Below are 15,836 nucleotides of genomic sequence, written 5' to 3'. Positions count from 1 at the left end.
ACTCTCTTGAGGGACAAGAGGCTTTGCAGACGGATCTAGAGAGATTGGAGCATTGGGCAATCATCAACGCCATGAAATTTAACAAGAACAAATGCCAGATTCTGCACCTGGGACGCAGTAACAGCGGGCACAAGCACAGACTGGGAGAGGAGAGGCTGGAGAGCAGCCCCGCAGAAAGGGATCTGGGGGTGCTGGCTGACAGCAGGCTCAACAGGAGGCAGCTGTGTGCCCTGGCAGCCGAGGGGGCAAACCCCATCCTGGGGTGTGTCAAACACACCATAACCAGCCGGTCAAAAGAGGGGATTGTCCTGTTTTGTTCAGCTCTGGTACGGCCTCACCTTGAATACTGTGAGCAGTTCTTGGCCACACCATTTAAGAGGGATCTGAAGGTGTGTGAAAGCATCCAGAGGAGGACAACAAAGGTGGTGACAGGGCTGGGAGGCATGTCCTGTGAGGAGGGGCTGAGGACTTTGGGTTTGCCTAGTTTGGAGGAGGCCGACGGGTGACCTCATTGCTCTCTGCAGCTTCCTGAGGAGGGGAAGGGGAGAGGGAGGTGCTGATCACTTCTCCCTCTGATCCAGGGACAGCACACATGAGAATCATTCAAAGCTGCATCAGGGTTGGTTCAGACGACATTAGGAAGAATTTCTTTACAGAGACCGTGGTCAAACACTGGAATAGGCTTCCTAGAGAAGCAGTCAATGCTCCATGCCTGTCAGTGTTTAAGAGGCATCTGGACAATGACCTTAATAACATGCTTTGACCTTTGGTCAGCCCTGAAGTGGTCAGGCAGTTGGACTAGATGATCCTTGTAGGTCCCTTCCAACTGGACTGCTCTAGTCTACTCTAGTCTATTCTGCTCCATCAAACGTCCTGCACACAAACATCACCTCGAGGTTCTCAGGCGCACAGCCCAGCATGCGCCCCTCCCATTTCCCCTCCACCATGTCCAGTCCCGCTCTGGCCCCACAAACACTGCGCAGAGAAATGGCCTCAGCCCTCAGCACTCAGCCCAAAGAAAGACCCCACAGGCGGTCACTCCCAGCCTCCCCTGCCTGCCGCTCCCGCTCCCCCTGGGCCTCTCACGGGCCTCACCAGCTCTCCCAGAGCTCACCAGCCTCAGCCCCGCGGCCGCAGCCTTCCCTCACCACAGCCAGGCACTGCCTCAGCACCCTCAGCGACCAGCCAATCGGGAGGCAGCTAACAACCTGCCAATCGGGAGGCAGCTAACAACCTGCCAATCAGGGGATGGCTGACAGGCACCAGCTGCTGCAGAAGCTCCTGGAAGCTTCCAGAAGGCCACTCTCAGCACCCCAAAATCAACACCTCCAGTCCAATAAATAGATAATCTTCACAAAACAGCCCCCAAAACAACTGCTGGGAGGGGTGGGAGGTGAACGAGGGAATGAATGAGTAGAAATGCTGCCAAAACCCAACCCAAACCCCTCACACGGAAGAAGTTAGAGACCTCAGAGGGGCAAGAGGGAGGGAAAAGGCCCTGATTAAATAACACCCCCCAAAAAAATCTGACATCAATAAATACATCAACAGACCCTGCACTTCTTGTCCTTGCTGCAGGGTGCCAGGGACACCCACGCAGGGTCCCCTGTCATGGCCCCCCTTGCTGTGTTCCCCAGACCAATCTCCTGGCAGTCCCCATGACACCATCTTCCTTCACGGCGGGGTGCCAGGGCCACACACACAGGGCCCCGTGTCACCGTGCCCAGCTTCCAGCGATATGGGAGTCCCCAGGCCACGGTCTCACCTTGCTGTGGGGTCCCCAGCTGAACCCTTGGGGGGATCCCCCCACCACCATCCCCTCTTCACTGCAGGGACCCATGCAAGAGTCTCCCGACCACCATCCCCTCTGCTGCAGGGTCCCTGGACCACCTGTGCAGGGGACCCCAAGCCACCATCCCTCTGCTCTGAGGTCACACAGAGAGCCCCCTCTGTGAGCTCACCATTCTACTCACCGTGGGAACCCTGCGGCACAGCATGGGGCACTGAGCACCAGGTGCAGGAACAAGCCCCTGACCCTGCTCTGCTGGGAAGGTGGGGCTCTGTGGTGGGTTGACCCGGGCTGGATGCCCGGTGCCCACCAAGCCACTCTATCACTGCCTCTCCTCAGCTGGACAGGGGGAGAAAAATAGAAGAAAAGGCTCCTGGTTCGAGATAAGGACAGGGAGATTACTCTCCAGTTACCCTCATAGGCAAAAAAGTCTTCCCTCGGGGAAATTACTTTAAAATATTGCCAATAGGAAGTCAGAGGAGGATAATGAGAAATAAAGGCAAATCCTATAACACCTTCACGCCACCCCTCCCTTCTTCCAGCATCAAATTCACTCCCAAATTCTCTATCTCCTCCTGCTGAGCGGCGCAGGGCAACGGGGAATGGGGGTTGTGGTCAGGTCATCACACATTGTCTCTGCCGATCCTTCTTCCTCACACTCATCCCCTGCTCCAGCGTGGGGTCCCTCTCATAGAGACAGTCCTTCACAAATTTCTCCAACGTGGCTCCTTCCCACGGGCTGCAGTTCTTCACAAACTGCTCCAGCATGGCTCCTTTCCACGAGGTGCACACCTTCAGGAACGGACTGCTCCAGTGCGCGTACCCCATGGGGTCACAAGGCCTGCCAGAAAAACTGCTCCAGTGTGGGCTCTCCACGGGGTCACAGCCTCTTTTGGGCCCATCTACCTGCTCCGGCCTCAGCTCCTCCACGGGCTGCAGGTGGATGTCTGCTCCACCGTGGACCTTCATGGGCTGCAGGGGGACAAACTGCTCTACCATGGTCTTCACCACAGGCTGCAGGGAATCTCTGCTCCAGTGCCTTCTCCCTCCTCTCATCCAGTTAATATAGTGCAGCAGATTTTTCCCCTTCGTAAATATGTCAGCACAGAGGCGCTACCACCATTGCTGATTGGCTCACGTTTGGCCACTAGCAGCTCCATCTTGGACCTACCCAGCATTGGCTCTATCAAACATTGGGGAAGCTTCTGGAGCCTTTTCACGAAAGCCACCCCTGTACCCCCCTCGCTTCCAGAATCACCAAGTTACAACTTTACAAGCAAGAGGGGCACCAAGGCACCCACAGAGCACATCCAACGGGAAAGGCCAGGCCTAAAGCAGGCTAAGCAAGATGGCAGCAATGCAAGGAGGGACCGAACACATTGGAAGGGGCAGCGCCTCACGCCTGGCACACCTCCAAAGCCCAGACCAGCCTGACAGAGAGGCGAGGATATGGGGCCCCCTCTTCACAACGCACCCGCAAACCACACCACACAAGTGCCACGGGATGACATCACTGACGACACCCCACCTCTCCTACGCTTTGGTCACGACTTCTACCTGCCCTGACACGTGCCATCAACACCAGCCTTTGGCCTCTAATATTCACTTAAAAGCTGCCGCCAGTGCCAGGTGGACACATCCTCAGGAGAAGGACATGATATTGCAGAATTTCGTGAATGAAAACACTCCCCATCTTATTACACACAAGTGTGGCATGCAACACCTGCTTGCTGAAAAATGCCGTCACGCACAAAGTCTGTCTCACACCCTGGGGCACTTGGGGACCAGCATAAAAGCCGGCCCAGCGCCTCTCTCCCTCACACACTGCTCCTGACGCCTTCTCCTTGACGGTCAACAAGGTGAGCCTGAAACCCCTTCCCCTCCTTCTCCTCACCCACCTGGCCTGCCTCTTCCAGTACGGTCTGCTCCCAGACTTAGCAGCCCTGATGCCTCGCCACCACCACGCTGCCCACAGCCCCACACCACACATCCCCAATCCTTCATCCTCCTGCAACACCACCCCTCGCACACCCATTCCCCTCCGCTTCCTCAACACCCTCTCTTCCAGGGACCCTCCACACCACACACATGGCCTGCTACGACCTCTGCCGCCCCTGCGGACCCACCCCACTGGCTAACAGCTGCAACGAGCCCTGTGTCAGGCAGTGCGAGGACTCCCGCGTCGTCATCCAGCCTCCCGCCGTGCTCGTCACCCTGCCAGGACCCATCCTCAGCTCCTTCCCACAGAACACCGCCGTCGGATCCTCCTCATCCGCTGCCGTGGGCAACATCCTCAGCTCCCAGGGAGTGCCCATCTCCTCCGGTGGCTTTGGCTACGGCTTCGGCTTTGGAGGCCTGGGCTGCTTCGGGGGCAGAAGAGGCTGCTACCCCTGCTAAGGGCCCTCGCCACCACCCCTGACACCAAGCACCCACATCCGGGAGGACACGGAATCGATTGAGGACGGACCTCCAGGATGTCACTGGGACGTAGACCTGGCGCCCGTGGCTCTTCTTCTCAAGGGAAAACGCAAGGAAGCAGGGAAGGGGCCAGCCCAGGCTGCCTGGAAACATGGCCCATGTACCTCCTCCGCTTCTCCCACCTCCTTCTTTGAATCGCCCCTTCTGCTATGTCCACTACTCTCTGCTGCAAACACCTTCTTGCAAGCCAACAACCAGCCGAGACCAGGAAGATCTTGCTGCTCTGACAAGATCTATCTCACACAAGGGACCTTGGCTGACGGGCACCCTACTTGCACCTCACGCCGGCTCTCTTCCACTTTTCACTCCTTCCTTTTCACCCTTTTTCCCTCAATAAAGATGTCCTGCATCCCAGCATGACACGCCTCCACTTCCTTTCTTTCCCAAGGCTCTTCCAACTTCACACAGCACAAAGCCAGGGCTCAAAAGGCCCTCAGGGTGGGTGGAAAAGGGCTACAAGACCTCTCTTAGGGACTATGTCCCCAGCAACAACAACAACAAAACAGACCGCTAAACGGGGGCTTCCAGCCCATGACACAAGCCCTTCACTTGCACAAAGGCTCGGACATGCTAATGCACTTCTACCCATGTCTCTGACGCAACCTCCCCATGGCACCACGTCCTTGACCAACTCTCTTCCCCAGCACGACTCCCTGCCCAGCACAGCAAGCAGAATCACAGCAAACAGAATCAGTGAGGGCACAAGGAAACTCAGGAAATCATCTACTTCAACCCAACCTGCTCAGGCACGGTCAGCCCGAGCAGGCTGTCCACGACCACGGCCAGCCAGGTTTTCCGTATCTCCAAGGATGGAGACTCCAACACCTCTCTGCGCTGCCGGTTCCACTGCTTGACCACCCTCACACTGGAAGAGGCTTGCCTTCTCTTCCAAGGATATGGCACATCTTTTCAGCTTGGTCCACTCACCTGTGGTGGGTTGACCCTGGCTCAACTCCAGGTGCCCACCAAAGCCTCTCTATCACTCCCCTCCTCAGCTGGGCAGGGGAGAGAAAGCATAAGAAAGGCTCAGGGGTCAAGATAAGGACAGGGACAGATCATTCACTGATTAATGAAACAGGCAAAACAGACTCGACTTGGGGAAATTAGTTTAACTTATTACCAATCAAATCAGGGTAAGATAATGAGAAAAAACCCCAAATCTTAAAACACCTTCTCCCCACCTCCCTTTTTCCTGCATTAAACTTCAGTCCTGAATTCTCTACCTCTTCCCCCACCAGAGTGCAGGGGGATGGGGAATGCCGGTTGTGGTCAGTTCATCACACCTTGTTTCTGCCACGTCTTCCTCCTCAGGGAGAGGACTCCTCACACTCTTCCCCACCTCCAGCGTGGGGTCTCTCCTACAGGAGACAGTCCTCCACAAACTTCTCCAATGTCAGTCCTTCGCACAGGCTGCAGTTCTCCACAAACTGCTCCAGTGTGGGTCTCCAATGGGGTCACAAGTCCTGCCAGCAAACCATCTCCAGATATTGCATCATCTGCCAACTTGCTGAGGGGGCAGACTGTCCAACTGCCCAGGCCATTGATGAGGATGTTGAACAGGGCTGGCCCCACGGATCCAAGTCCTGGCCTACACCACCTGAGACTTGCCTCCAACTGGACTTTGGGCCACTGAGCACAAACCTCTGGGCCCAGCCCTTCAACCAGTTTGCACTCAACCTCACTGGCTACTTACGCAACCCCGTAATTTCTTGGGTGGTCTATGAGAAAGCAAGGGGAGAAAGCGTCAAAGGCTTCACTGAAAAGTCAACGTAAACACCAGCCACGGCTCTCTCCTCATCCACAAAGCTAGTCACTTCAAAGTAGAAGACACACAGGTCGGTCAAGCATGATTTCCCCTTTGTAAATCCATGCTGAAAACTCCCCATCACCTCGTTGTCCTTCCGGGGATTGGCAGTGCCTTCCAAGAGGGTTTACTACATCACCTTCTGTGGAATAATTGCTGGAGGTAATTTAGGAATTAAATTTATATTAAAGGTACAGCATTGAAGAAATCTTCAGGGTGGAGTGTGGCGAATATGCAAGGAATCCATCCCACAGAAGTTCCCTAGGCAACCTTAGATGTTGGCAACACCAGGGGAGCTTGGTGCGCTGACTCTAAGAGAAACTACACGGAGGGTGGAGCGGAGTGAAGACACCGCGGCCAGGCTCTGTGATAAGACGGGAACTGGAAGGTACTATGGAACTGACAAGCTGCATATTTACTACCCTGAGCTGCATATTTACCACCCTGAGCCAACAGTCTGTCATTTTTTGACAAAATACTATCCTTTGGGTGAACTTTGCTCATTATAATCTCATTATAATACCAGAGAACACACCTCCATCCCAAAGCTACCCACCTCCAAGGTGCAACCACCCCTCACTGAGCTTGCGCTCTGAATTTTTCTTAGTCTATACCTTTAAAAGTAAACGAGAAACTTTTACACCAATTACAATAGAGGTATGTATGACTAGAGTCACTCAAGCTCCACCTGTAAGGACAAATAATATAAAATGGCTTAAGAGAGGAGGGATGCCAGGGAAGATACCATCGCAGACCACCTTTGACACCTGGGATCAGTCGACGGGCTGAGCCTCTCTTCCCCCCCACAGGGACGCCTTTGGGTAAGATTCGAACACTTGGTTATACCGAGTGCTGCCCCGGGAAACTTAGAAATCTCTATAGAGTTGCTTTATAACTTAACGCGTTTGTAGCCAGGCTATATTACTCACATTCTTGGTATTTGCACATGCTTTGCAAGCAGTAATTTTATCACCGGCAATCCAAAAGAACTTCTGTATCTGTTGCTTCAATAAACTGCACTATTCACTAAACTAGCTGTGAGAGTTCTCATTGAACGCCAACAAATCCCTTAAGTGTGGCCGTGCTAGTTCATGGAACGCGACTAGACTGAAAGCGTGCAGTGTTACAAGTGTATCCGTAATCGTGAGAGTTCAATACATTGAACGCGACCGGACTTGTAACATCCTGGCGGTGTTACGAGTGTATCCGTAATCGTGAGAGTTCAATACATTGAACGCGACCGGACTTGTAACACAGAAAAATTGGGCATCACTCAGAATCTAAGCCCAGCCGCCCCCAGCTTATCTGAGGACAAGCTGGAACGCAAGGGGGTTTATTTTCTGCCAAATTGCATTGCCCTTTAATGTGACACCGCCATCCCTCCCTTCTTCTGGACTCAACTTCACTCCCAAATTCTCTAACACCTCCTCCCCAGCGGCGCAGGGGGACGGGGAATGCGGGTTGTGGTCAGCTCATCACTCATCTCTGCCAATCCTTCCTCCTCACACTCCCGCCTTGGTCCAAAGTGGGGTCCCACCCATGGGAGACAGTCCTTCACAAACTTCTCCAACATGGCTCCTTCCCACAGGCTGCAGTTATTCACAAACTGCTCCAGCATGGCTCCTTTCCACGAGGTGCAGACCCTCAGGAACGGACTGCTCCAGCGTGGATTGCCCGTGGCGTCACAGGTCCGGCTAGAAGACCTGCTCCAGCAGAGCTATACATGGGGTCACAGCCTCCTTCGGATGCATCTACCTGCTCCGGTGTCAGGTCCCCCATGGGCTGCAGGTGGATGTCTGCTCCACCATGGACCTTCATGGGCTGCAGGGGGACAATCTGCTCTACCATGGTCTTCACCACAGGCTGCAGGGAATCTCTGCTCCAGCGCCTTCTCCCTTCTCTCATCCAGTTAATATAGCGCAGCAGATTTTTCCCCTTAGCAAATATGTTTAGCACAGAGGCGCTACCACTGTTGCTGATTGGCTCACGTTTGGCCACTAGCAGCTCCATCTTGGACCTACCCAGCATTGGCTCTATCAGACACTGGGGAAGCTTCTGGAGCCTTCTCACAGAAGCCACCCCTGTAGCCCCTTCGCTACCAAAACCTTGCCATGACAACCCAACACACCCAGCTAAAAGCCTACAAGCAAGAGGGGCACCAAGGCACCCACAGAGCACATCCAACGGGAAAGGCCAGGCCTAAGGACAGGCTTAGCGAGTTGGCAGCAGTGTGTGGAGTGACCGAACACATTGGAAGGGGCAGCGCCTCACGCCTGGCACACCTCCAAAGCCCAGACCAGCCTGACAGAGAGGCGAGGAAATGGGGCCCCCTCTTCACAACGCACCCGCAAACCACACCACACGAGTGCCACGGGATGACCTCACTGACGACACCCCACCTCTATTATGCTTTGTTCACGACTTCTACCTGCCCTGACACGTGCCATCAACACCAGCCTTTGGCCTCTAATACTCTCACTTAAAAGCTGCCGCCTGGGCCAAGCGGACATGTCCTCAAGAGGAGGACATGAAATTGCAGAATTTCAGGAAGGAAAACGCATTCCAACTTATTAATCACGAGGTTATGGCATATAACAGCTGCTTGTTGAAAAATGCTGTCATGCGCAAAGATGGTCACGCCCCTTGGGGACAAGAATAAAAGTCAGCCCAGAGCCTCTCTCCCTCACACACTGCTCCTGACGCCTTCTTCTCCGCAGTCAACAAGGTGAGCCTGAAACCCCTTCCCCTCCTTCTCCTCACCCACTTAGCCCATCTTTTCCAGCACGCGCTGACACCACACTCAGTAGTCCTGATGCCTCCCCACCACCATGCTCCCCACAGCCCCACACCACGCCTCCCCAATCCCTCACCCTCCTGCAACACCATCCTCGCACCCCCATTCCCCTCCGCTTCCTCAACACCCTCTCTTCCAGGGACCCTCCACACCACAGACATGGCCTGCTACGACCTCTGCCGCCCCTGCGGACCCACCCCGCTGGCTGACAGCTGCAACGAGCCCTGTGTCAGGCAGTGCGAGGACTCCCGCGTCGTCATCCAGCCTTCCACCGTGCTCGTCACCCTGCCAGGACCCATCCTCAGCTCCTTCCCACAGAACACCGCCGTCGGATCCTCCTCATCCGCTGCCGTCGGCAACATCCTCAGCTCCCAGGGAGTGCCCGTCTCCTCCGGAGGCTTCGGCTACGGCTATGGCTTTGGAGGCCTGGGCTGCTTCAGTGGCAGAAGAGGCTGCTACCCCTGCTAAGGGCCCTCGCCACTACCCCTGACACCAAACACCGACACCCAGGAAGCCACAGCATGGATTGAGGATGCACTTCTGGCCCTTCCTGGCATATCGACCTGCTGTCCACAGCTCCTCCTCTCAAGGCAGCAAGCAAGGAAGGGGTCTGTCATGGATCTCCTCCTCTTCTCTGACCTCCTTCTTTGCACCTCACACCAGCTCCCCTCCACTTGGTGCTCCTGCATTTTCACTCTTTTGCCTCAATAAAATTCTCCTGCATCCCAGCGTGAAATGCCTCCACTTCCTTTCTTCTCCCAAGGCTATTCCAACTTCACCCAAGAAAAAAAAGGGCATAAAATTCCATCAGGGTTAAAGGAAAGGGTCAACAAGACCTCTCCTACGAAATATGCCACCACCAACACCGGTGCCCCGTGGCTTCCAGAACATTACGCAAGCCCACCACTTGCGCAAAGCCTTTGACGCAGTAATGCTCGCCTTCGTACACCTCTCACAAACTCTATCCATGCCAGCACACCCTTGACTAACTCTCTTCCCTACAATGACTCTCCTGCCCTCCCAGCCAACAGAATCACAGAATCATGTAGTTCGGCAGGAACCTCTGGAGAACATGTGCTTCAACCCCCCTGCTCAAGTACGGCCCCCTACAGCAGGTTGTCTGGGGCCATGGCCACTCGGGTTTTCAGTATCTCCAAGGACAGAGACTCCACCACCTCTTTTACTCTTGGACCACCCTCACTCTGGGAAAGCCTTGCCTTCTTTGCTCATGGAATTCCATCTCTTTTCGCTTGTGCACATGGCCTCTTCTCCTGACACTGATCACAAGGCTCTGGGCCCAGCCCTTCAGCCACTTTGCACTCCCCCTCACTGGCCACTTACGCAACCCATACTTTCTCAGCTTCTCTAGGAGCACGTAGTGGGAGACACTGACAAAGGCTTCATTCCAGTACAGCTCAACAACAGCCACTGCTTTCCCCTCATCCAACACCCAGTCACTTCAACCTTGAAGGCACAGAGTTTGGTCAAACACCACTTTCCCTTTGTAAATCCATGCCGACCGCTCTCCAGCACCTTCTGGCCCTTTCTGGGTTTGCAGGGCTTTCCGGAAGGATTTCCTCAATCACCTTCCCCAGAAATGAGGTCAAGCTCACCAGCCTCTACTTTCCACGATCCTCCATCTTGACCTTCTTCAAGATACGAGCTCTCTACCAGTCTTCAGGAACTGTTCCAAGGCACATCACCATTCCAAGACAATGAGCACTGGCCTCCCAAGGCCATCAGCCCTCTCCCTTGGAATTCCTGGTTGCAACCCATCAGGCCCCGTGGGCTTACGGACACCCAGTTGCACAGCACTCTGTCCTACCTCCCTTCATCTTCCTCAGCAAGCACTGCTCGCCTGACAAACAGCCTGAAAAACACTCACCTCAGTTCAATCCAGGCAGGCCTGGCCATTCATCAACCCTTTGGCATGCACCCACCACCACCAGGGCTATGGCTTTGCAGCCTCGTGCTGCATGCTCGCCTACAACTCCCTTCGGCAATCTCCAAATTCTCTTTCTGCGTCTCAAACACTATGCAGGGAAAGAATCTCACCCCTCGGTACTCACCTCAAGTAAAAACCCCAAAGTCCCTCGCTCACCAGGGCCCCAATCCTCCCCTGCCTCTTGCCACACTCATGGGCTCTCCAGAAACTCACCTGCCCTTGCAGGGTGCCCCATATACAATCACAGAAACTTTTACCTTGGAAAAGACAATTAACATCATCGACTCCAACCGTTAACCTAACACTACCAAGTCCACCAATAAACAGTCACCCCAAGCGCCACATCTACATGTCTTTCAAATACCTCCAGGGATGGTGACTCAACCACTTCCCTGGGCAGCCTGTTCCAAGGCTTGACAACCCTTTTAATGAAGAAAGCATTCTAAATATCCTATGAAAACCTCCCCTGGTGCAACCTGAGTCCCTTTCCTCTCATCCTATCACTCCTTACTAGGGATAAGAGACTGAATCCCACCACGTTACAGCCTCCTTTCAGGCAGTGGAAGAGACCGATAAGGTCGCACCTGAGGCTCCTCTTCTCCAGGCCAAACAACCCCAGTTCCCTCAGCCACTCCTCCTCAGTCTTCTTCTATCAACTCTTCACCAGCTCCGTTGCTCTTCTTTGGATGCTCTCCAGCTCCTCCATCTCTTTCTTGTAGACTTAAGGGCGCAAAACTGAACGCAGTATTCGAGGTGCGGCTTCACCAGCGCCGAGGACAGGGAGACAATCCCTTCCCTACTCCCGCTGGCCACACCATTTCTGATACAGGCCAGGATGCCGTTGGACTTCTTGGCCATGCAGGCACACTGCTGGCTCCTATTCAGCCAGCTGTTGACCAACACCCCCAGGTCCTTTTCCACTGCGCAGCTTTCCAGCCACTCCTCCACAAGCCTGTAGCGTTGCATGGGGTTGTCGCTCAACTGCAGGACCCAGCACTGAGCCTCGTTGAATCTCATACAATTGGCATTGGCCCATCGATCCAGCCTGCCCACAGCCCTCTGCAGAGCCTTCCTACCCTCAAGAAGATCAACACTCCACCCTACTTGGTGTCATCTGCAAATTTACCGGGGGTGCACTCGATGCCCTCGTCCAGATCATTGATATTAAACTGAACTAGTCCCAATACTGAGCCCAGGAGTACACCATTTGTGACCAGCCGCCAACTGGATTTAACTCCATTCACCACAACTCTTTGGGCCCGGCCATCCAGACAGTTTTTTACCCAGCAAACAGTATGCCCGTCCAACCAACGAGCAGCCAGTTTCTCCACTGGAATGATTTGGGAAATGGTGTCAAAGGCTTTACAACAGTCCAGGTAAACAACATCCACAGCCTTTCCCTCATCCACTAAGCAGCTCACCTTGTCACAGGAGGAGATCAGGTGAGTCAAGCAGGACCTGCCTTTCACAAACCCATCCTGACTGGGCCTGATCACCTCCTTGTCCTGTTTGTGCTGTGTGATGGCACTCAAGATGATCTGCTCCATACCCTTTCATGGAACCGAGCACCAATGACAGGCCTGGAGTTCCCCAGACCCTCCTTTCCTTGTGGCCCTTCTTGCAGATGGGCGTCACATTTGCTAACCTCCAGTCAACTGGGACCTCCCCAGTTACACATGAGCGCTCATAAATGATTGGAAGTGGCTTGGTTTGATACAACCTTAAAGCAAGAGGGGCACCAGGACACCTACAGAGCACACCCAAGGGGAAAGGCCAGGCCTAAAGACAGGCTTAGCGAGATGGCAGCAAGCCGGGGAAAGAGCAAACGCGATAGAAGTGGCCTCAAGTTGCGCCAGGGGAGCTTTAGGCTGGATAGCAGGAAAAATTTCTTCCCTGAGAGAGTGGTGAAGCATTGGAACAGGTTGCCCAGGGAGGTGGTGGAGTCACCATCACTGGAGGTGTTCAAGGAATGTGTGGACGTGGCATTGCAGGAAATCGTTTAGTGGGCATGACGGTGTTGGGTTGATGGTTGGACTTGATGATCTTACAGGTCTTTTCCAACCTTGATGATTCTGTGATTCTGTGAAGTGGAGCGCCTCATGACCGGCACACCCACAAAGCCCAGAACAGCCTTCCACGGCCGCAAGGAAATGAGGCCCCTCTTCACAACGCACCCGCAAACCACACCACACGAGTGCCACGGGATGACCTCGGGGACAACACCCCACCTCTCCTACGCTTTGGACACATCTGCCAATTACTCTGACACACACCTTCCATGCAAATCCTCCCAAATACCTACTCTCACTTAAAAGCTCCCGCCAGGGCCATGTGGACACATAATCAAGAGGAGGACATTAAAAAGGGAGAACTGTGGGAAGGAAAACATGTCCAACCTCATTAAACACCAGGCTGTGGCATGCAACGCCTGCTTGCTGAAAAATACCGTCATGCGCAAAGGCTGTCTCACCCCCTTGGGCACTTGGGGACCAGCATAAAAGCCGGCCCAGCACCTCTCTCCCTCACACACTTCTCCTGACACCTTCTCCTCTGCGGTCAACAAGGTGAGCCTGAAACCCCTTCCCCTGCTCTCCAGACGCAGCTGGCCTGCCTCTTCCAGGACGATCTGCCTCCACACTCAGCAGCCCTGATGCCTCCCCAACACCACACTCCCCATAGCCCCACACCACGACTCCCCACTCCCTCGACCTCCTGCAAAACCACCCCTCGCACCCCCATTCCCCTCCGCTTCCTCAACACCCTCTCTTCCAGGGCCCCTCCACACCACAGACATGGCCTGCTACGACCTCTGCCGCCCCTGCGGACCCACCCCGCTGGCTGACAGCTGCAACGAGCCCTGTGTCAGGCAGTGCGAGGACTCCCGCGTCGTCATCCAGCCTCCCGCCGTGCTCGTCACCCTGCCAGGACCCATCCTCAGCTCCTTCCCACAGAACACCGCCGTCGGATCCTCCTCATCCGCTGCCGTGGGCAACATCCTCAGCTCCCAGGGAGTGCCCATCTCCTCCGGCGGCTTCGGCTACAGCTATGGCTTTGGAGGCCTGGGCTGCATCAGGGGCAGGAGAGGCTGCTACCCCTGCTAAGGGCCCTCGCCAACACCCCTGACACCAACCACCCACATCCGGGAAGCCACGGCATGGATTGAGGACACACCTCCGGGCCCTTCCTGGCACGTCGACCTGCCGTCCACAGCTCCTCCTCTCAAGGCACCGAGCAAGGAAGCAGGGAAGGGGCCTGCCCGGGCTGCCTGGAAACATGGCCCATGTACCTCCTCCTCTTCTCCCACCTCCTTCTTTGCACCTCACACCAGCTCCCCTCCACATGGTGCTCCTGCATTTTCACTCTTTTGCCTCAATAAACTTCTCCTGCATCCCAGCCTCAAATGCTTCCACTTTTCTTCACCCAAGAAGAAACAGGGCTTAAAAGCCCATCACGGTTGGTGGAAAGGGGCAACAACACCTCTCCTATGAAACAGGCCACCACCAACGCCGGTGCCTCATCTCTTCCAGAACATACACAATCCCACCCACCACTTACCCAAAGGCTTTGACGCAATAATTCTCACCTTTGTATGCCTCTCACAAAGTCTCCCCATGCCAGCACACCATTGACTAACTCTCTTCCCTACAATGACTCTCATGCCCTCCCAGCCAACAGAATCACAGAAACATGCAGTTCGGCAGGAACCTCTGGATATCATGTGCTTCAACTCACTGCTGAAGCATGACCACCCACAGCAGGTTGTCTGGGACCATGGCTGGTTGGTTTTCAGTATCTCCCAGGAGGGAGACTCCACCACCTCTTCCACTCTCTGACCACCCTCACTCTGGAAAAGACTTGCCTTCTTCGCCCATGGAATGCCATCTGTTCTCACTTGTGCCCATGGACTCTTGTCCTGGTCGTGCGTACTACTCAGAAGAACCACGCTCCCTCAACTTCGCTCCCTCAACTTCACTCCCTCCTGTCTGGGATTTATACACATTGATGACAGACCCCCTGCACATTCTTTGCCTCCTAGATTAGGAATCCCAGCTCCTCGGCCTCTTCTCATAGGAATGACGCTTCTGCCAGGATGTCACTGGGACATGGTCCTGGCACCCATGGCTCTTCTTCTCAAGGAAAAAAGCAAGGAAGCAGGGAAGGGACCAGCATGGGCTGCCTGGAAACATGGCCCATGTACCTCCTTCTCTTCTCCCACTTCCTTCTTTGAATCACCCCTTCTGCTATGTCCACTACTCTCTGCTGCAAACACCTTCTCGCAAGCCAACGACCAGCCGAGACCAGGGAGACCTTGCGGCTTTCACAGAATCACAGAATCACTAAGGTTGGAAAAGACCTGTAAGATCATCAAGTCCAACCATTAAGAAAAAAAAAAAAAAAACAAAAAAAAACCCCCAACACAAAAAACCAAAACCACCCACAAACCACAAAACAAACCACAGCCCACACCAAAACAACCCACCCACACCACACACCACCATGCCAATCAAGCCACATCCCACAATGCCACATCCACACGCTCCTTGAATACTTCCAGGGAGGGTGAGTCTACCACTTCCCTGGGCAGCCTGTTCCAATGTTTCACTACTCTCTCAGTAAAGAACTTTTTCCTAATATCCAGCCTGAATCTCCCCTGGTGCAACTTGAGGCCATTTCCTCTTGTCCTGTCGCTAGTCACTTGGGAGAAGAGACCAACACCCACCTCTCTGCAACACCCTTTCAGGTAGTTGTAGAGAGCAATAAGTTCTCCCCTCAGCCTCCTCTTCTCCAGAATGAACAACCCCAGTTCCCTCAGCCGCTCCTCATCAGACTTGTGCTCCAGACCCCTCACCAGCTTCGTCGCCCTTCTCTGGACACGCTCCAGCACCTCAATGTCCTTCTTGGAGTGAGGGGCCCAACACTGAACACAGGATTCGAGGTGCGGCCTCACCAGAGCCGAGTACAGGGGCATGATCACCTCCCTGCTCCTGATGGCCACACTATTTCTGATACAGGCCAGGATGCCGTT

The 15,836-nt window shown here is 54.5% G+C and overlaps 3 protein-coding genes across 3 annotated transcripts; all 3 read left to right on the top strand.

The window, feature by feature from the left end:
- The first annotated feature begins 3,865 nt into the window (after window positions 1-3,865).
- On the top strand, window positions 3,866-4,186 carry LOC132316720 (feather keratin 1-like). Its single transcript, XM_059815251.1, has one exon. It carries the CDS (start codon window positions 3,878-3,880, stop codon window positions 4,184-4,186), a length of 309 nt encoding a protein of 102 aa, XP_059671234.1. The 5' UTR covers window positions 3,866-3,877.
- A 4,820-nt stretch (window positions 4,187-9,006) lies between these two features.
- LOC132316727 (feather keratin-like) lies at window positions 9,007-9,333 on the top strand. The gene has a single exon (XM_059815356.1). It carries the CDS (start codon window positions 9,025-9,027, stop codon window positions 9,331-9,333), a length of 309 nt encoding a protein of 102 aa, XP_059671339.1. The 5' UTR covers window positions 9,007-9,024.
- Window positions 9,334-13,602: 4,269 nt separating this feature from the next.
- On the top strand, window positions 13,603-13,911 carry LOC132316797 (feather keratin 1-like). Its single transcript, XM_059815781.1, has one exon. It carries the CDS (start codon window positions 13,603-13,605, stop codon window positions 13,909-13,911), a length of 309 nt encoding a protein of 102 aa, XP_059671764.1.
- Window positions 13,912-15,836: the final 1,925 nt, after the last annotated feature.

The sequence above is a fragment of the Gavia stellata genome, chromosome 3 (genome assembly GCF_030936135.1).
Source record: "Gavia stellata isolate bGavSte3 chromosome 3, bGavSte3.hap2, whole genome shotgun sequence".
NCBI classification, from domain to species: Eukaryota; Metazoa; Chordata; class Aves; order Gaviiformes; family Gaviidae; genus Gavia; species Gavia stellata.
This window is presented reverse-complemented; position numbering and strand designations above follow the sequence as displayed.